The 21788-nt window shown below is 44.0% G+C and overlaps 1 protein-coding gene across 1 annotated transcript in view; it reads left to right on the forward strand.

Annotated features, from left to right (window-relative positions):
• The window catches only part of HYDIN (HYDIN axonemal central pair apparatus protein), a 394665-nt gene that overhangs the window by 305204 nt on the left and 67673 nt on the right, over window positions 1-21788 (forward strand). The window contains exons 54-63 of the mRNA XM_008702363.2: window positions 721-919; window positions 4319-4418; window positions 6126-6225; window positions 7913-8081; window positions 8548-8786; window positions 10652-10769; window positions 16462-16666; window positions 17370-17605; window positions 18978-19129; window positions 19225-19414. Of these exons, the coding sequence (XP_008700585.2) occupies window positions 721-919; window positions 4319-4418; window positions 6126-6225; window positions 7913-8081; window positions 8548-8786; window positions 10652-10769; window positions 16462-16666; window positions 17370-17605; window positions 18978-19129; window positions 19225-19414 (1708 nt within the window). The remainder of the gene's footprint in view (window positions 1-720; window positions 920-4318; window positions 4419-6125; window positions 6226-7912; window positions 8082-8547; window positions 8787-10651; window positions 10770-16461; window positions 16667-17369; window positions 17606-18977; window positions 19130-19224; window positions 19415-21788) is intronic.

Genomic DNA, 21788 nt, shown 5'->3' on the forward strand with positions numbered 1-21788 from the left:
CTCTCCTCATTTTAGCACTGAAAGTCCTGCATCCGGGGAAACTTCTGGCCCTGTGCAAACTAAGATGGTTAGTAACCCTATGAAGTTCACATGCGGGGTCCAGGACATAACCCCCAAAATCAGCTGCCAAAGTATGTGCATATTTGCATTTTGCTCAGAAGGACTCCCTTTTTCCAAATTCTCTAAGTAGTCCGTTACCTTCAAAGGTAAAGAATCTTTGGTTTAGAAATTAAAGCACAGGGGCCCCTGGGTGGCACAATGGTTAAGCGTCTGCCTTCGGCTCAGGGCGTGATCCCGGCGTTACGGGATCGAGCCCCACATCAGGCTCCTCCACTATGAGCCTGCTTCTTCCTCTCCCACTCCCCCTGCTGTGTTCCATCTCTCGCTGGCTGTCTCTATCTCTGTTAAATAAATAAATAAAATCTTTAAAAAAAAAAAAAAAGAAATTAAAGCACAGAGAATGCTAGACCAAAACTGGAACTTAACCGTTTCATTCACTGGTATTATATTATTCTAAATAGAGAATGTTTATCTCTGGGGCTACTGGGAGAGAATATTATGGTATGTATCCTGCATTCCTTGATCATTACCCCCAGGCCCTGTTCCCTGAAGAACTCTGGTTAGTGAGCTAAGCAATGATTAAAATAACCAGAAGTGCTTTTTTGGCCATAATAAATCAGAATCATTTGAAACTGACAAAATTTCTTTTGGTCTCCACAGAAAAGAATCCAAGGTAGTTCTTCTCCGCAACGTCACACCCCTGCCCGTGGCCTGGCGGATCACCAGCCTGGAGCACCTGGGCGAAGACTTCACCGTGTCCACCATGCAGGGGACCATCCCCCCCAAGGCTGAGTACAGCCTGCAATTGCACTTCCAGCCCTCCAAACCTGTCAACATCAAGAAGGTGATCCGGTTGGAGGTGAGGCTTCACACATCTCCAGACTTGGCCATCAAAATGTTTATATGTTGGGTTCTCTCTCTCTCTCTCTCTCTCTCTCTCTCTCTCACACACACACACACACACACACGCAGAGCTACGTCTCCGTGTTACACACTCCTAACTGATCCCTGTTTGACAACCACTGGCCCAGAGTATCTTGCTCTGCGCCCAATTGTGAGCTCCGTAAAGGCAGTCTTGTTCGTGGCTGATTGCCCGGTGCTGTAAACACAGCGCTCACTCGGTGCAGAGGGAGGGAGGGAGGGAGTGAATGATGTCACTATCCCGAAGTAAGCCTGAGACTCCTGGTTCCATGCTCCCAAACCCAGTCACGGCTCAGATGACTAACTGGGTAACATCACCTTTTGCCCAGGTGCTCCCAGCAGACACCTAGGAACCATCTCAGATTCCCTCCTTCCCCTGACAGCCTGCCCTCCGGCCCCCACTCCTCCGACTGTCTCCCAGCATATCTCCCGCCCACCCGCTCCTCTGCCCACACTGCTGCCGCCTCCATCTCCCAGGCTGCCTGGAGCTTCTCTCGCCTGGACTTCAGTGGAGGCCCAGTTCCGGCTCCGGGTCAGTCAGGTCAGGCCCCTCTCCTCCCTGCAGCAATCCGCTGGCTCCAGCTGTGGTGAGGATCGAGCCCAGGGTCCCCACAGCTTCTCAGGCCCTTCTTGCCTCAGTATCTACCCTAGCTCTCAGGCATCAGCCCTGTCACATGGTCTCTTGGCTTCTTCCTGCCCCAGGCCCTTGGCCTTGCAGCAACCCTGCCAAGAATGTTGCCCCTAGGCTCTGTGGGGTCCACTAAACAGCACTGCTCCAACTGGGTTCCCCTGATCACTGCAGAGAAGAAATCCCATTACGTGCAATCACTCACCCTGCCTTCTCTATCCTTCAGAGCGCCTCCCCCTGGCACATAGCCTGTTTCTTTCTTTACTTTCTCAAGTGAACTCCATCAGGACAAGGTCTTGCCTGACTTGCTCATCATCTGTATTCATTTCCGAGAGCTGATGTAACAAATGTCCACAAACTAAGTGGCTTAAAACAACACACATTTATCCTCCTACAATTCTGGAAGACAAGTCTGAAATTAACGTGTCTGCAGGGTCACACTCTCTCTGAAGCCTCTAGGGAAGAAGACTTCCTTTCTTCTTCTAGCTTCTGGTGGCTCCAGTTCCTGGGCTTGTGGCTGCATCACTCCAGTCTCTGCCTCTGTCTTCACGTGGCCTTCTTCGCCTGCGTCTTTTCCTCTTCTGTCTCTTGCAAGGACATTTGTCACTGGGTTTAGGGCCCACCCAGATAATCCAGGATGATCTCCTCTCGAGATCTTTAACTTAATTACATCTGCAAAGACTTTTTCCAAATAAAGTCACATTCACGGGTTCCAGGGGTTAAGACATGGCCACCTGTAAATGTAAAATGAATCTGTAAAATGAACAGTGAATGAATGAATGTCATTGACTTTTGATGCTTGCATCAATTCTGCAACAATCAAAGGATTACCCAAGCTTCTCTTTGAATACTTATAGGGATAGAAAACTTACCCACACTCAAAGCAGCCTGATCTTCCTTTGAACAAGTCTGACTATTAATTCTTCCTTGGGTCGGGTTCAGATTTCCAACTGTAACTCACATGAATTAATCCTGTGTCTACTTTTGGGTCCATTCAATGGATCCAGTGTCTCTTATCACCTATGTATGACAGTCCTTAATGTAGCTGAACACAAATACTGATAGATTCATTTAATCAACGATTTTTTTGAATATCAGAGGGTGATAGTCAACGTTTTAAACACCATTCTCTACACAGACACAGACCTCTGCACAAGGAACCCAGGCCACGTGGCTGGTGTAGGGTCCCAGCTGTGTCAGCTTCCTCCTTCTGTTGCTGGATCCCGGGGCCTCCAGGGGTTCCCATGGTGGGAGTGGTGGGGAAGGCAGGCAAGAGGGGTTACTTGGAGAGGTCATGTGACAGCTGTTTACCAACTGGTATGGAAACATTTCTTTATTTTAGGGATGATATGGCATCCCTGTGTGTTCCAGTCAAAGCAGACACAGTGGGTTCCCCTCAGGCGCCTCAAAGTGGTCTAAGGCTTCTCTTCCCCAGATTATATTCTTTCAACCTCTACGTGAGGAAATGCCTTGCTTTCTGGTCCCTTTGGAAAATGCTGTGGTGAACTCATTTTATTTTATTTGTGTACCTTTTGAATTGTTCATCCTATTTCCCCCAATTACAAAATTTAATCTCCACCCCCCACTCCAATAAGAAAGCAAAGGAAATAGAATGTTCTGGGTGCAAGGCGTCTATCAGGAGAAAGATACTGTGTAAATCCTGGGGCTGATAATCCAAATTCTTTGTCCTGTTTTTCCTCCTGCTGCCAGTCCTCTTTGTCGTCTCTGTCAGAGGCTGAGCAGCAAAAGAAGGTAAAACTGAAGTCGGTCCAATTTGCTCTGTGAAACATTGGCAAAATTCCTGATGAAAGAAAAGTTGGAAGCTCTGAATTGAAACTTGAGTTTGGTGACGGCTACAAATTTCCCGCTTGGCACCAAACCACAGGTCATGGGGAGCTGGTGACTTCATTTCTCAACTTGAGGCTTCAACAGAGAGGCAGGGCCGTCCAGGAGAGCTACCCCTCCCCCCAACAGCTCTTCCCCTTGATGAATGGACACTTTATCACCCCTTGTTTGTCTCAAGAGTTAAGAGTTGGGTCCAGCTGACACCTGACACAAGTTCAGGTGCTCCTGAGGACCGTAAGGGAGGGAGGGCACAGTGGGCAACTGGGAGGGGCAGGCTTGCTTTTTTTTACACATTTCCAACTTGAATAGTAAAGGTGTTCACTTAAATAAAACACTTGGAATTTCCTGAAGAGAAACATTAAACACTTATTTTCTATGAAAATCTAGCACTTTTTCTACAGGTTGAACCAGAAGCAAAGAACAGAAGAACTCAGATTTATAAAATTAGTAAAGCAAGGATGATTTACAAAGTGCAACTTTTCCATTTCAACTGTCAGAAAAATGCTCTTCAGGTTTATTTTATTGAAAAGTTCCAAACAACACTTTTCTGCAATGTATACTCACAGACCCAACTTCAATAAGGCAGTGAAAATCACGCAAATAACTTAAACCTCATAAGTGGACAGGATGAAAAATGCAGTCGCTTTTCCCCATTCTTATATCGATTGTCTACACTGGCATTTCCCAAAGGATGTTATGAGAACACTAATCATACCAAGTGCTCAGTGAAGACAAAAGCTAAATACATTTTTAAAATATTCTCTACCATATCTCCTTCATCGTTCCCAGTGCATGGTACGCAGTTCAAGCTCCAAGCCCCCTGTGGATCTTGCTTTTACTGAAGAATCCCTTTTACCCTAACAGGTTTTAGATGCAGACAATCTTGTTGGTGTCGTTCAGATTGAAAACATCTTGATCTTTGCAGAGTCTTATGACGTCGCCTTGGACATCACCTTCCCCAAAGGTCTGTTGACCCCTTCAAGGAAGGGGTGTTTAGAAGTGACATCTTTTAATGCAATGTATTTTTTACGTAGAGGAAGACTAGCGGTTGTTGGGGAGGGCATGGAATTTCAGCAAATAGTAATGCAAGTCCCAGAGTCATGTCACCAACATGACTACAAATCTTAGGTTTCTCCAACTGGAGATGACAAGGGGTGGCCATGATTATAAAGTTGGCAGAACTCTTTTCTGAACAACTATCCAGGAGTAGGTACCTATCTTCCTACCTGCATTAGTCTTCTATCACTGCTGTTACAAATTACCACAGACTGTGTGGCTCAAAACAACAATACAGATTCATTATCTTACAGTTCTGGAGGTCAGAAGTCCAAAACTGATCTAACTGGGCTAACATCAGAGTGTCAGCAGAGCCACATTCCTTTCTGGAAGCTCTGGGGGAGAATCCATTTCCTTGCCTTTTCCAGCTTCTAGAAGCTACCTGCATCCTTGGCCCATAGTCCTTTTTCCTCCATCTTCAAAGCCAGCAACACTGGGTCAGGTTCTTCTCACGCCACCATCTCTCTGGTTCTCCTGCTTCTGTCTTCCTCTTCTGCTTTTGTTGTGATTACATTGGGCCCACCCAGAGAATCCAGGATAATCTTTCTTTTTTATTTTTTTTTTATTTTTATTTTTTTTTTTTTAAGATTTTATTTATTTATTTATTTGACAGAGATAGAGACAGCCAGCGAGAGAGGGAACACAAGCAGGGGGAGTGGGAGAGGAAGAAACAGGCTCATAGCAGAGGAGCCTGATGTGGGGCTCGATCCCAGATCGCCGGGATCACGCCCTGAGCCGAAGGCAGACGCTTAACTGCTGTGCCACCCAGGCGCCCCAATCTTTCTTTTTTAAAGTCAGGTGATAAATAGATAGATAGAGTCAGCTGATTAACAACCTTTACCATGTGACCTAGCATATTCACAGGTTCCAGGGATTAGGACGGGAACACCTTCTGGGGACAGAAGGCATTATTCTGCCCACCACACTGCCCTCACACCCAGGTTAGATCCGTCCGTTTTAGCATGCAGTTCTCCATTATTCTTTCTTCTCCTAATTGCTCTCCTCTTCAGCAAGATTGACAAAACATGAGAGCTGCATGTTTGCCTAGATGTCATGAATCTATGTACAAGGATATTTATTGCAGCATTATTTGTAATAATGGAGGATTGGAAAGAACCTAAAAATCTGTCAAGAATATTGGTAATATCTGTATTACCATAGAAATAATATTGTAAATTATGGAACAGCATATCATGGTGTATTATATAAACATTAAGATCACATTTATAAGGAGTTTTTAATTATGTGGGGAAATGCTTATGATGCAGTGCTAAGTAAAACAATACAAATTTATATGTAATATTCTAACTACTTTTATTATACACTTGATACAAAAAAATTTTATGGAAGTTTGAGCTAACGGAAGGCGTGAAAGGAAGGACGGTGGTCCTAAGCTGGAAGCCAGAGGGAGCTTCCCAAGTTGAGCTGGTGCAGGAGCAGAGTCTGTTGTTGTTTGCCGAGACTCAGTTACAGGAGGTTTTGTCAGCCACGGTGTTTTCAGAAAACAATTTCTCTGAACTTGTCATCATAGATTTTCCACATGAACTTCAATAGGAAGTTCCCCTGCTTCTCACTCCCACACCGTCCACTCCCCCACCCACCCTGGCCTCTGCAGGAGCTGAGGGAGGCCTCGATTTTGGGATCGTGAAGGTCATGGAAGAGGCAAAGCAGCCCTTGCAACTGAAGAACCGTGGCAAATACGAGATCATGTTCAGGTAACCTGAAAACCATCAGGCGTATGGTCGTCCACCTCCACGCATGGGGAGAATAGTGTTACCTGGGAGATAAAAAACAGAAACTTCATTGAGGAAACCATAAGAACCATCTCTGCTTGTAGCCTCTCTCGGGCTTCAAATGAATGGAATTCCAACTGCTAAGAGCAGAGATTTTCACACTACTCTCAACTCTGGCCTTACAGGGACCCTTAAAGTCCCTCTCAAAGTACCCAGAGCCACAGGGGTCTGGGGGTGGGAGAGACACTCGGAAGGAAATGTTGGAAGGAAGACGTACTAGGTGAGGGGAGGTCCTGGGGGTGGAGGGAGAGACTGGAGACAGGGACCTGGCCTTCAACTCTCCTGACCTCCTTTTGGCTCCTATCTGTTTCATAAGTTGGCATTCCGTGTAAGATTTCTTGTGAAAAAACAGGCTTTTTCCAATCTTCTTTTTTTAATGTTAAGAACCCCTGTGTTACAAAACCCAAATGGTGGCCTCGTGGAATGGAACTCCAGCTTATGCTCACCTCTTGTGATGAAAGATGAAGCACTAAATAAGAGATTTCTCAGACAGGAAAGGGTGGCGCTGGGTTGGGGGAGGGAGGCGGTCACTCAGGCAGGGCCACACAACCCTTGGGGGCAGGACCAGCACCTATGGCCAATCTATTCTGTGAAAGATGATCCTTCCGTAGAATTTGCAGTTGATAAAAGGACTTCCCCCCTTACAGACTTAGAAGAAATTCCATGCATTCGTGATAGCTTCGTTTCTGCTAAAAGAAGGCTGAAATGAGAGAGGTCCTAGCTCAGGGCTACCATTACTAGACCCATAAATTGAAAAATATAAATATAAATAGAAGCTTAACAAACTTAGGAGAAAGCCACTGTCACCTTAGAATTAGCGCTGAGTGGAATCTTGCCGGCTTATGAGTTTTGTGGTAGGTTATCACGGAGCATTAGTTCTGCTCTTCTAGGTTATGGGGACCAGTCACCCTCAGCATGGAGCAGGTGATCAAAATTCATTGAAGGGACTTGCAGAGAGGTGAGGAAGCTCAGGCACCCACCATGCAGCAATGGAGTGGCCAGGTCTCCTGGAGTGTGGCGATGACATCTAGGTCCCCACAGCAGCTCCAGGTGTCCCACCCCTGCTTCAGTTCCTTGCTCTTGCTCCAATCCCTCTGCCATTCTCATGAGTCCGCGGCTATCTGTGGATTCCATCTCAATCCCATTGGGCCATGGCCTCCCTTTCCAAGTACCTCTGTTAAATGGCTTCTGCCCCCCCACTTTCTCTCCTTCTTTAGAACCCCTGGCTTCTGCATCACTGCTCCCTGTGTGTGTGTGCTGTATTCAGTCTCAGAGAGGGGAGGAAGGGAAACAGAGAGACAGAAAGATGAATTCATTTAGTTGGTCCTTATCCAGCATCATGTGTCCCTGTTGGACAGAGATCTCCTGCAAAGGCACCCCTTGACCTCAGGCTAGAGATGGCTGTCTTTGCCTCTAGCATCACTTCCTGGCCTAGTCAATCCTGGCTGCAGAGGGGTGCTTACAGAGTACAAAGCACAGTGGGCACTTCTAGACACAGTGCTTAAGCAGGACCAGAGACATGGCAGACACTCAATAGTCTGGAGTTTCCCCTCTGGTATCTTGGGTTCCCCATAATGACTTCCACTGACCTTTCATTCCTATCTTTCAGCTTTTCTGTGGACTCCTTAGGGATTTTGTCAACCAATGTAAATTCTATGATCTCAGTCCAACCCAAGAAGGGCTCATTAACCTCAACGGAAAAGCCCACAAATGTCCAGGTGTTATTTCGTGCAAAAAAAGAAGTGAAGATTGAGCACCAGCCAGTTCTGCGCTGTCAGGTAAAACAGCTCAAAGGGAGGATTCACTCAGTGGCAGGACTGTGGGACTCATGTCGAAAAGAAGACTACATGGTCTAGCCCATGCTCCAGGGTTGGTCCCCAGCTAGCACGCAGGAGTAGGTCAGGTGGGGGTTGTGCAGAGTCATCAGGAATCGAGAGTGCCAGACAAGCAATAGAGCCCCTGATCTTTGGGGAGCACCAGAGGAGCTGAGTTCAGTCATCAAATGCTAGAGAAGAGTGGGGAAGTGAAAGAGGAGGTCAAGTCAGTCCACATTGATCCATGGCTGGTACATAGTAAGTTTGGTGTCAGTATTTGCTAATAGTGTTGATGCAATAATATAAAGAAAATGAAAGGAAGAATGAAATTGACTTCATGTCAGTGATGAAAACAAAGAATGAAATAGACAGTCCTGGAAATTCTGGAGCATAGGGGCTGACATCTTCCCAATCCTTCCTCCCTTTCTAGATTATTGAGCCCAATATCACAGAAGGAGGTGAAATCATTGCCAGCATCCCAATTAAGTTTTCCGTGAATGCAGTGTACTCCAAATACAACATCAGCCCCTCCTCTGTCATCAACTTTGGGGCTTTGATCTGTGGCACTCGGAAAAGCACCACCTTCACCATAGAAAATCAAGGTGTTACTGACTTCAAGTTCGCCCTCTATAGGCTGACGGGGGAGAGCCCCATTCATCAAAAGAAAGCGTAAGCCAAGTCTTTACTTTTTTTTTAATATAATAATTTTTTTTTATTTTATTATGTTAGTCACCATACAGTACGTGCCTGGTTTTGATGTAAAGTTCGATGATTCATTAGTTGCGTATAACAAGTCTTTACTTAACTCATGCCATTCCCTGGTTAATTAGTGCATTGTATTTTACAAAGAACTTTCATATATTTTATCTAAATGCACCCAATCACTTTTACGGGGTAAGGTCACTAAGGTGTAGAAATGGCTCGTCTAAGATTAGGCAAGAAGTCACCAGTAGATTTCAGCTCTGAACCCACATCTCTGCCCTCGGATATCATATGCTTTCCTACTGCTGTCAGACGTGGGTTAGATTTAAATGAACAAATGTAGTCTTCCGTGTGGGGTTGTGTCTCTTGTCCTGGTGCTTCCAGCATGTTACAGGACTCACAGTAAGTCACTGTCCTATTTATTGTCCTGTAGGATGTTGGGGGACTAGTATAACCACAAGCAAAGTCAAAAGAAATCAGAGCTGTGCTTCATGTGGGGGGTGGCAGAAGGTACCCCACAAATGTAGATGAGAGAAGCGGGCTGCCGCCTTCCGTAGTGGGCCTGCTTTGACCTTCTCTGCATGAAGACAATGTGTCACAACAGCTTGCTTAGTTGTCCCAACGGCAAAACTCTGTATTCTTCACAAGGCAACTCTTAATCAATTCACTAAAACAATTTACCTTTTTGAGTGCTTTTGGCTTTTGAGGGTCATATTCTTTTTTAACAAAATAAGGATGGTTTTACGAATTCCCAAGGCTCTTTGTCCTGACTGACTCCCTAATTAATTATTTAATTAATTTAAAATGACTTTCCAGTTAATTGTTTTAAATCAGACATAACTTGTTTGTAATTGCTTTGCATTTTTGTAGATATCCTCTTGCATTGTGGCTAAGTTTGAACCTATTAAGAAAATTTGGGTTAAGCTAACCAAAGTCTCTTTCGAAAGAGAAAAAAAAAAAAAACCCTACCCTTTATTCCCAGTGGCTTTTATAATAAAGGTTGGTGAATGATTCTTGCTTAGTAATACTAATATTTGCTTCACACACACACACACAAAGATAGTCTCTTCTTTCCAAATTTAATTTCAACTTAATTTTTAAGCATTTATTTTATAATAATGTAATACTGTTTATAGATATTATGATGTATTTGTATTTGCTTATATTGTTTTTAATTTTAATTTGTTTTTCATCTTAGTGTGTACAAATTCATGCAAAATACCCAAAGGGGGTTGAACTTTAGTTGTTCTGGTCATTAAGCAAATGAATGCTCAACTGTAAAAAACTCTCAAAGTTTAAGATTGCACCTCAAATGCATTTGACATTGTGGGTTAACTGGTCTCTAGACAAACTAATTATTGGGTAAACTAGCTTCAAGTGAAGTAAACAGCTACCAGAACCTATGTTTGAACTACTGTTTAAACTCGGTTTAAAAACGCCATGACTATAAATGTGAAGAAAAGGGACAGAACTTAAGTTTATTTAACATTTCATTTTTAAAAGTAAGATCGGGTTAAAGATTTTTCTACAAGTGATTTTCTGTAAATAATTTTCATACACTGCTTTCCAGAGAACTGAAGTAAACACTTAGATAGTATTGTTTTCTTGCAGTAATTTTCAGTGTCCTTACGAATCATATTTAATAAGTCCAGTGACTACATAGTTTTCTTACAATTGTTAAATGAGGTTGGCTAATGGTAAATAAGCTGACTTTCCCAGATGCCCCCCTGGCTATCTCCCCCATTCCTGGGAGAAGAGACCATACAATTAGCAGACAGGTGGTATTTAATGTCACCCCCAACCTGAGGGTGTGCTCTTGCTTCTTTAATCAGAGTCAGCCACGTTAGGCATGCAAGATCCCGGGAAAGCGAGAGCTTCTACAAGGCTAGCACTTCCAAAGGAACCAAGTTCTCTGACGCTGTACAGAAAGAAGTAAACGTCACAAACCAGGTGAGCAGCCTTTTCCTTGTCAAAGGAACCCTGTAAGGCCACCTCCCTACGAGTTCCCTCCTGCCTAGTTCTTGCAACATATACCTCCCTAGGCTAGCAGGACTTGAACCTACTGTGGCAGGAATACTAATTCTGTTGAAATACCACTTTCATTTTCAGGCAAGGCATTGACTTTTAATTTGGATATCCTCTTTTGTTTTAAAACCTTCATTGGTTCTCATTGCCTTAAAATTAAGTTTCACCTCTTCATATATATTTTAATCAAGAATCATCTGTTTATAAGAAACAAAGCCCATTTGGACTGGGTTAAATAAAAGCAGATTTTAAGACTTCTGCTCTAGTAAGATGAAGTAGATATACCTTTCTTTATTCTGCCCAACTAAGGACAACTAAAAACCCTGCACATTGTGTGCAAAACAAAATTAGAAGACTAAAAGATAGAAAAAGATCAGACCAGCTAGGGTCCTTGGGACCCAATCAACATCATATTGGTGAGTTCTCTGAGTTTTCTTTTTGCTTCATATATCTAAAACTGGGTGCTAAAGGGGCCAGCAACACAGAAATATCAAGACACAGACCCAAAAAAGTCCCAACAAAAGCGTGCTCCCACTAGCCAAAGGACCTGGAAAAGAGCAGCCTAGCAAGTTAAAAAAAACTTTCAGATAAGGGGCGCCTGGGTGGCACAGCGGTTAAGCGTCTGCCTTCGGCTCAGGGCGTGATCCCAGTGTTGTGGGATCAAGCCCCATATCAGGCTCCTCCGCTATGAGCCTGCTTCTTCCTCTCCCACTCCCCCTGCTTGTGTTCCCTCTCTTGCTGGCTGTCTCTATCTCTGTCAAATAAATAAATAAAATCTTTAAAAAAAAAAAACTTTCAGATAAGAACTATTCTATAATAGTTAAACACAACGAGAAAATCTGCAGCCCTTCCCAATCGCTGCTAGCAAAGACCATTGGGGAGTCTAGATTTATACCCTATCCATGCTGTCCTGAGGTGCCCCAACCTCCTGTTGTGTTNGCCCAGTAGGGAGGTAGGGCTTTCCTTATCCCCTACCACCTCCATCATTGTTGGTGAAGCTACCACATGGGAAGCCTTGACTTCCACCCCAACCCAATGGTAATGAGATGTCCCTCCCTCCTCCACAATAGACCTCCCTACCCTAAGGCATCAGCAGAAGAAGCAACAATGCACTCTACCCCTCCCGACCAGGGTGGTATCTGTCTAGGACTAGTGGGGACCAGGAACTGCCACCCCTGTCTAGCAGTTGTGAGAAGTCCAAGTGGGGAATCAGGACCACCACCCCACCTGGTGGTAATGAGGCGGTGCTCCCATGTCCGTTGCCAGAGTGGTGTCAGAGAAAGCCCACTCAAACAGAAGATTTAAATAAGATCCAGAGTCTCATAACAGACAAAATTCCCAGGTTTCAAATCAAAATCATGCATCATACCAAAAACCAGGAAGATCTCAGACTGGAAATAGACAGGCAATAGGTGCCAGCATTGATATAACTGTTAGAATTATCTGACAAAGTTCATAAAGCAGCCAACATAAAAATGCTTCAAAGAGCAATCCCAAACATGCTTGGAACAAACGAAAACATAGTTCTCAGCAAAGCAAGAGAAGATATAAAGAACCAAATGGAAATTTTAGAAGTGAAAAGATAACCAAAAGTTAACTCATTTGGTGAGTTCAACAAGAGAATGGAGGGGACAGAGGAAAGAATCCATGAACTTGAAGACAGAACAATAGAAATTCCTATCTCTCTTTCTTATTGTTCTCATAACAAATTACTTCAACGTAGTGGCTTAGGGCAATACAAATTTTTTAGCTTTCACTTCTGTAGGTTAGAAGCTTGACATAGGTCTCACTGGGCTAACATCAAGGTATTGGCAAAGCTGTATTCTTTTCTGGAGACTTTGAGAGAGAATCCATTTCCTTACCTTTTCCAGCTTCTAAAGAACATGTGTCTTTCTTGGTTCATGGTTTCCTTCCTCCATCCTCAAAACCAGCCACGATGGATCAATTTCTTCTCACATCACATAACTCCAGCCTCTTCCATAGTCACATCCCCCTCTAACTCTCTTAGGTCTGCTTCTTCCATATATAAGGACTCTTGTGATCATACTGGTCCCAGGATAATATAGGATAGTCTCCCCATCTCAAGGTTCTTAATCTAGTCATACCAACAAAGGTTTTTTTTTTCCATGTAAGGTAACATATTCACAGGTTCCAGGGATTAGGATGTGGACATCTTTGGGAAGCCATTATTCTACCCAATCGAAACAAGAGAGAAAATATACTCTGTTTTGAGTTCTATTGAAAAATCTGTTTGAGTCTAATTAATAGAAAAAATGAACAGACCTTGAAGGACCTGTGGAAAAAAATCTAATATCCCTATCATCAGAGTTCCAGAAAGAGATAAGAAATAAGATTGGGCTGGGGCACCTGGCTGGCTCAGTTGGTAGAGAGTGTTCTCATGTGACTCTTGATCTCCGGGTCATGAGTTTGAGCCCCATATTGGAGGTAGAGATTATAAAGAAAAGAAATAGGGTTGGGCTGAAAAGGTACTTAAAGTAATGATGACTGAAAGCTTCCCAAATTTAGTAAACCTGTAGATTCAAGAATTGGGGCAAATCCCAAATAGGACAAACCTAAATAAATCCACACGCACACACATCATAGTCAGACTTCTAAACACTAAAGACAGAAAATCTTAAAACCAGTGAAAGAAGAAAGACACCTTACATATAGGAAAGAAACTATTTGAATGACAGCAGATTTCTTTTCAAAAACCATAGGGGCCAGAAGAAAGTGGCTCAACATTTTGCAAGCACAGGAAGTAGATAACTGTGAAGCCTGAATCTTACATAGAGCAAAACTATGCCTCAGAAATAAATAGAAAATTAAAACATTCTCAAATGAAGGAAAATTAATTTGTTACCAGCAAGTCTTTCCTAAAAGACTGGCTAAAGGAAGTTCTCTGAACAGAAAGTAAATAATAAAAGAAGGAATTGTGGGGGCAGCTGGCTGGCTCAGTCGGTAGAGCATGTGTGACTCTTGATCTCAGGGTCATGAGTTCAAGCTCCACATTGGGGGTAGAGATTTCTTGAAAAAAATTCTTGGGTGCTCAGTCGGTTAAGCATCCAACTCTTGATTTTGTTTCAGGTATGATCCCAGGGTTGTGAGATGGAGCCCCATGTTGGGCTCCGCACTCAGTGGGGAGTCTGCTTGAGATTCTGCCTCTCCTTCTCTTTCTGCCCCTTCCCCTCACCCCTTCAGATAAATAAATAAATCTTTTTTTAAATCTTAAAAAGAAAAAAAGAAGGGAATTAGGAAACATCAAGAAGGAAGTAAAAACATGACAGGCAATTATGTGCGTAAATTCAATAGACTTCCCTCTCCTCTTGAGTTTTCTAAATAATGTTTATCAATTAAAGCAAACATTTTAACACTGTCTGATATGGTTCTGAATGGATATAGAGGAAATATTTTAGACACTCATTAAAGGCAGAGGGTGAATAAGCAATTGATCAACAACGTGGTAAACACTATAATTGAGGTGTGTGTGGAGGGAGAAGCTCCAGAAAGATGAAGGAATGAAGTTCTGCTGTTCCTGGTAACTGTTAAAAGTCATTGAAGGCTTCATAGAGGAGGAAGACTTGCTTATGTATTAGGATTATATTTAGCTACAAGTAACAGAAAATCCAACATTAGTGTTCTAAACTATTGGATATGGGGTTTTTTCTTTCTTTCTTTTTTTATTAATTTAGTGATTCATCAGTTGTATATAACACCCAGTGCTCATGATATCAAATGCCCTCCTTAATGTCCATCACCCAGTTATCCGCCCCCCAACCCACCTCCCCTCCAGCAACCCTCAGTTTGTTTTCTAGAGTTAAGTGTCTTTTATGGTTTGCCTAGGATATGTTTAAATAAGGTAGGCAGTTGCTTGTGTTAGCTTAGAAGCTCCTTGAACTCTGTGAGTCTCTTGAATTTTCCTCATGGTTCCAAGATGGCTGCTGCAGCTCCAACCACCACACATGCATTGAAGGCAAAAATAAGAGAAAGTAGGTGCTCTGCACTCTCTGGACATCAATAATTATTGATTGCATTTGGATTGAATTTTCTACATGTTGGTTTTTATGTCTTCTTAAGTATTTTCCTCTTCAACAGAAGCCTTCTATTTAATTAACATACAAAGTTTTCTACATGTTTCTCATTCCTTCTAATATACGTATGTTTGGGGTTGGGGGTTTTTTGTTCACTTTTGCTTGTTTGTTTTGCCTTCTTCACCTACTGTATCTTCTTTGCTCTCAGTAAGGCAGCCTCTTTCTAGGACCCTACCTTTCAGTTCCAATGACCTTGTCTGCTCTCCCACCTTGGCAATTCACTCTCAAGGTCACACCCTGGATCTCACATCAAAGGAAACTGAGGTGCTTCTGAACTCTTGATTTCTAAGATTCCTTTTTCTGACCACCATTCCTTTCTCCCCACTTTTTGAGTCCACCCTTTCCAGCTGTTCTTTGCCTTCACTGTGACCTTGCTCCTTTGAGACAACATTCAACCATTTTCTTATCCAAACCCTCCCCTCTCACCAATTTATATTCCCACCAACAGTGCACAATAATAATTTTGACATTAGCCATTCAAACAGGTGTGAGTTGGTATCTTGTTGTGATTTTGATTTGCATCTCCCTGATGATAGGCGATCAACATTGTTGATATGATTACATCAAGAACCTTGAGATGGGGAGATATTATCCTGGATTATCCTCAGCCCAATGTGATCAGAAGGATCTGGGAGTGGGAGGGGGAACAGGGAGATGTTGCTCAAAGGTTATAAACTTCCAGTTATAAGATGAATAAGTTCTGGGTATCTAATGTTTGCATGGTGACTCTAGTGAACCATACTGTATTATATACTTGAAAGTTGCTGAAAGAGTAGATTGTAAATGTTCTCATCACAAAAAAAAAATGGTGACTGTTTGAGCTGATGGATATTAACTAACCTTATTGTGGTAATCATTTTGTGGTATATACCAGTATCAAATCAGCACATTGTAGCCTTAAACTTATACAATGTCATATGTCAATTATATGTCAATGAAGCTGGGTGTGGGGGGGGAGAAGAAGAGGAAGGAAGCAGGAACCAGAGGAGTGCATGATAATATCCCATTTTTTGAGCACTAATTCTGTGCCTGATGCTATGTGAAGTACTTCACACACATTTTTTCCTTTGAAGCCTCCAGTGATTCAACGTAGGGGCTTTAGCCCCATTTCATGGATAAACTGAGACTCAGAGAAGTCACTTGTCCAAGGTCAAACAGTTAAAATACAGCAGGGGTGGGATTCAAACTCATGAGTATCTGACTCAGAAATCTACAGTGTTAACCAGAGCTCCGTCTGTGCCCCCTCTGCCAGCAGATTCCCGTATGGGTAAGAGTTGCGCAATGTGGAATATGTCTGTTTCCTTCAGCTCCCACTCAGTCGCAGTTGGTCAGAGGGAATGTGCATAGAAAGAAGCACTGAGGGAGCCCATCCCTGAAGACTCTCCAGGCCTTCCCTGCCTCCGGGAGAAAGCTGGGATTCAGAGAGAGCCTGTGGGGAGAGGCCCCAGGGGTCCCTCTCAACACCATCTCTCAACTCTGTCACCCCCTCTGCCTCCACCCCGCCCGCCCCTCTACCTTTCTTGTAGGCTCGCTTCACGCATGGCATTTTCACTGTGTACCCTGGGTTTGGCTCCATCCCTTCCGGAGGAATGCAGGTCATCACTGTCGACTGCGTGGCTGACCCCATGGGGAGGTGTGAGGAATTCATAGCAATCGATATATCTGACCGAGACCCAAGAGACCAGCCCGCTGGCATTCCTTACAGCTTACTGGCCGAAGCCTGTCTACCAGGTATTGGGCACTCAAATTGGACAGCACCCCCCTTAAAAGACCCTCCCCCTCCCATGGTGCAAATGTTTAGCAAATATGGCCACGTGCTTCCTTTGGGTCATTAGAACTTCCTCTAGTGTCTTCAGCCATATTTTTCCTTAAAGACTTACAAGGCATGTACACCTGAAAGATGTGCCGCTTTAAACTCCTAGTCTTCCTGAGTTTGGTAGAGGATTCTCAGACAAATAGTATTATCTGGGAATCGTGGTGTAATGGGATATGGCACAGGACCCAGGAACACTGAATCCGGCCATTCCCTATGGGCACCATATGCACAGAGAACAATGGTCAGTGACTGTGCGTGCTATAACTTTAAGCAAGATTCAGGTAAAGTGCAGAGAGAACTCCTCTTGCTTTGACTATAGGCACCCCACAGCATCGCACCAACATGGGCCAAATGCCCCCATCCTTCCTAAGCCCACCCCAGATCCCTGATCTAACCTTTCCTTACCAATGGGAGGAACATATGGCTGGGGTCTGACAACCAGCAAGAACAGTACAGAAAAGAAAGAGATGATAGAATCTGTGCCATCGCTCCTACCCCCTCATGTGAATTCCCCTACATCTCCTCTATGACTGTCCTCCGTCAGAATCCAAATCTTCACATTAGCAATTACAGAGAGCAGGAACTGGGCTATGAGGCCTCGTCTCTCATTCTCCCCAGCCTTTGTGACTGACAACAATGCCCTGATATTTGAGGAGCACCAGATTTGTAGCAGCACCACTCTGCTCAACATCCTACAGACCATAGAGAGTGGGGGGCTCTTTGTGGAGGATGAGAACAAGTTCATCTTCTGCAACGTCCTGGTGGGCCATCAGGCCAAGGCTCGGTTCAAGATCAGCAATGCGGGAAAGATTGCCTGTGATGTGAACATCGTAGTTAAGCCCATCTCCAACAAGGTAAGCAGCCCTAAATGGCCCTAGCCCACTGTAGTTGGCATGCAGCCTTGGAAGGAGCTCTTGGAAACCCTGCTCTAGAGCTGCTAGACCTGAGTGGAGATTATCTGGTTCTCAGGCCCTGCTGGAAGTCCCATGACGTCACTGGGCATTTTCCCAGTGGGTGCCTCCTCCACTGGGACATTTGTCCCGGTGGGTGCCTCCTCTGGGTTTTAAAGTGGTACACACCAATGAGCAACTCACTCATCCATCAAACACTCAGCTAAGCATATAATGAAGCACTGTGGGGCAAGCCAAAGATGAGTGCCATCTCAGGCAGGCTGCCTCATGTTGCCCATTTGTCTGGTAAGGAGGGTTTGGGGGATGTCAGATTATAAGGGCAAGGAGAAAGGATGAGCATTTATTGACCCCTGCTACATGCTAGGCACTGTGTTAAATTATTTACATGTATTGCCTCAGTTCATCCTCCCAGAAAGTTTGTATTATCAGACTCTGTATAATCTCCTCATGTTACAGTTAGGGAAATGAATCCTAGGGATACAGGCTATGTTTAAAGCCAAGCTTCATCCACGTGCAGGTAAATAATAAGTGCCCATTTCAGGGCCTGTAGATTCAGAGCTCCCTTTCTCTCCAAGTCAGACCATAGTGAGGTCTTTTTTCCTCACAGTGGAACAGAAAATTCAGGATATCAAGAGAGAGGGCTCAGTCAATAGCCAATCAGATGCACTGCAAATACTGCCTAATCTCACCTCAGCTGCTTTCGTCCTCTGCCCAAAGGTGGAATCTTAGCCCAGGGGTCTTTGGGCACCAGAGCTGGCAATGTTCACATGGCTGATGGTGGCAAGGAGATCACTGGAGGGTGGCCTAGTCTAGAGCCTCGGGGGGAGAGAGAGAGAGAGAGAGTGTGTGTGTGTGTATGTGTGTGTGTGTATTCCCAGGGGACTGGCACCACAGAAGGGTAGGGTTTCAAAGACTATCTCATCCCTTTTATGACTTCTCTAGGGCCCTGGTGACATCCAGTCATTTCTCTCTGACCTTTTTCTGGACATGAAGGCTTTCTTCCTGTTCTGCACTAAAAACATGAAAAGATAACAAGCCTGATTTCTCAAAGATAGGTTTTTGCCAGGGGATTTGCAGACGTATATTTTCTTCCTCCCTAATTTGCAAACTGTCACTTGAAAAGAGCAAAGAAACCTTAATGCCCTCAACTTAAAATAAAAGGGGATAGTCAGTCTTGAATCCCACGTGCCACCCTTAAAAATGAAAAAATCCTTTTGAGGCCTTGCTGGGGTCCCTACAGTCTTCCCAAAACACTGCCACAAGATGGGGACAGATAAAGTGCTATCATACGCTAATCCCTGCTCTCCCTCCCCAGCTTATTGCCCGAATCACCGACATTTTTGAAGTGGAACCTACTAAGATGTGTGTTGCCAGCCGCTCACATGCCTTTGTCACGGTGACCTTCACCCCGCAGACCATGCAGACCTACCAGTGCATCTTTGAGGCCACCTTGGATGGCTTGCCCAGGTACCAGCTCCCCAGCATGCCCCCTGCAGGATGAGGATGGAATGTCATTCCTAGCACTCCGGGCTGACAGGCCTCCATCTTCCTGTTCCCTGCAGCAACCTGACCAGGAACCGAAGCCTCGTGTTTGATATCGTCGGGGAAGGGAACCTCCCTCGGGTGACCATAGTGCGGCCGGTTCTCTGCAACCAATATGGAAACCCCTTGCTCCTCTTTAAGAGGCTTCTGCTCGGCCAGTCAGAGAAGCTGCCCCTCATCCTCAAGAACAGTGGCACCATCCCTGCGCAGGTACCGCGGGAGGTGAAGTACGGGATGGAAAGGGAGAAGAATGACTCAGAAGTAAGACTTCTGACCTTGAGGTTTCTGCCATCCCTGACCTATGGGGGCTTCTTTGACGTTCCTCATGCATTAACCTGTGTAAGCCACGGGACACGCAGAGCCGAGTCAGCCACAGTGTCTGCCCTTACGGAGTGTAAGAAAGCAGATTACACGGCTCACCAATGGTTACTCTGTGAATCAGTGTGCAGGGATATTCCCTGCGCTGAGTGGGGAGGACTGTGGGTATTCTTGGCGTCTTCTTTGTCCTTCCCTTTTTTCTGTAATGAACATTGCATTTTTAATAAGGAAGAAATAAAAGAAACCTCAGTAGGGGTGAGAGATGCCACATCTCAAGGGACTCTTGGTTCAGCAATTAAATTGTGTTTTTATTTTTTTTTTCTGTTCACATCCTTATTTTACCAAAAAAAAAAAAAAGTGATAAATTGTGTAAGGGTTCTACAAAGAACTGTAGGACTTTTTAAAATGATCTACTCCCATCTAGGGGAATCAAGGAAAAGTTCACTCTAAAATGACATGGAAGCTGGGCATTGCAGGACAGCTGGGTTTCAGGAAGGGGGCATGGCAGTCAGTGCATCCCAGCTGGACAAAGAAAACTATTCAGACAAAGGCACAGAAGCAAAAAAAAATGTGTCCGGTACAAAACAGGAAAGAGTAAGCACCCAGCTCTATGAGAGCACAGGGGATAGAAGAGCAGTGGGAGATAAAAATAGAAGGGTAGAGTAAGGACAACTCATGGGAGGCTTTGCATTCTTTCTATATTTTAAACCCTACAAGATGTTCTTACTATCTTGTTGGGGTGGGTTTTTTTATATAGATTTTTTAATTTATTTATAAATAAAGAGAGAAAGTGAGAGACAGAGCAGGAGCAGGGAGGGAGGGGCAGAGGCAGAAGGAGAAGCAGACTCCCTGCTGACCAGGGAGCCTGATGTGGGGCTCAATCCCAAGACCCCGGGATCATGACCTGAACAGAAGGCAGACCCTTCACCGACTGAGCCACTCAGGTGCCCTTGTTGTTGGATTTTGTTTTTCATACAGTTAAAGCTCATTTCGATTTACCCATGTATTTATCATTTTTATTGCTCTTCACTCCCATTTATCCATCTTCCCATCTGAGATCCTTTGCCTACCCGCTGAAGACTATCCTGTACTATTTCCTCAACGCAGGTCTGCTGGCGGTGAATTCTCTCAGCTTGTATTTGAAAATCTCCACTTCTCCTTCATTTTTAATGTAATTTTTACTGGCTCTAGAACTCTCACTCACCAGCTTTTTTCTCACAGCAAACGAGAGCCTTCATTCCAGTGTGTTCCGGTTTCCACTGTTGCCCGCTGTGTCTAAAATGTTCTGCTAAGGTCATCTTTTTCCTCTGGCTTTGTTTAACACTTTGTGTTCGTCTTCTGCGGTTTCGCTAAGATGTACCTGGGTATGGATTTCTTTTCATTTATCCGTCTTGGAATTCACTAGGCTTCTTGATTCTGCAACTGATGTCTTAAATCAGTTGTGGAAAATTCCAAACATGTCTTGAAATATTGCTCCTATTTCATTCTGTCTCATCTCTCCTTCTGGGAGGCCAGTTCAGTATCTGGAAGACCTTCCCCCTATTCCCTGTATAGTCTCACCACCTCACTGCATTTTCCATCCGTTTTTCTCTGGGCTCCATTCTGCATAATTTCTTGGGACCTGTCTTCAGCTCATTAACTTTCTCTTTAGCCGTATCTAATTTGTTATTAAACCTTCCATTGAGTTCTTAAGTTACTGTATTTTTCAGTTCTAGACATTCTATTAGGCTGCTTTTCAAATACACATAATAAGTTTTGAAGATTTCTGGTTTTGTGCTGAAATTGTCAGACTTGGCTTTATTTCTTGAACATAGTAATCACAACCATTTTGCCATCTATACCTGGTCATTCCAAAATCTGGAGTCCTTTCTCCTCATGTGCCTAGTCATCTTTGATCCTGTGTTGAGTATTATATTTGAAAAATTATTTAGAAATAACAAGACTAAGGATGATATTCTTTTTCTTCAGAGACAATTTTCATTTGCTTCTGCCAAGTACGTTGGGACATTAAAAAGTCAAGATCACCTAAATCTAGTTTTAGGGCTTGGTATTTCCTAAATATGACTCAGAACAGGATTGCTCCCCTTGGGGGAGCTGGGTTATATCCAGCCTGTCTTTGGTCCTATCAGCAGGTCCTTTGGGGTCTCAGTGTACAGGAAAGAAAACACCCACCTTTCACAAGACTTTTGCCCTCTTAGCACCAAGAGGCCATCAAAAATATAACTGAGCCTCCCACCTATCTCTTCTAGACTGGCAAACACTTGAA

Source organism: Ursus maritimus, unplaced genomic scaffold (assembly GCF_017311325.1).
Source record: "Ursus maritimus isolate PB19 unplaced genomic scaffold, ASM1731132v1 scaffold_19, whole genome shotgun sequence".
In the NCBI taxonomy this organism is placed as follows: domain Eukaryota; kingdom Metazoa; phylum Chordata; class Mammalia; order Carnivora; family Ursidae; genus Ursus; species Ursus maritimus.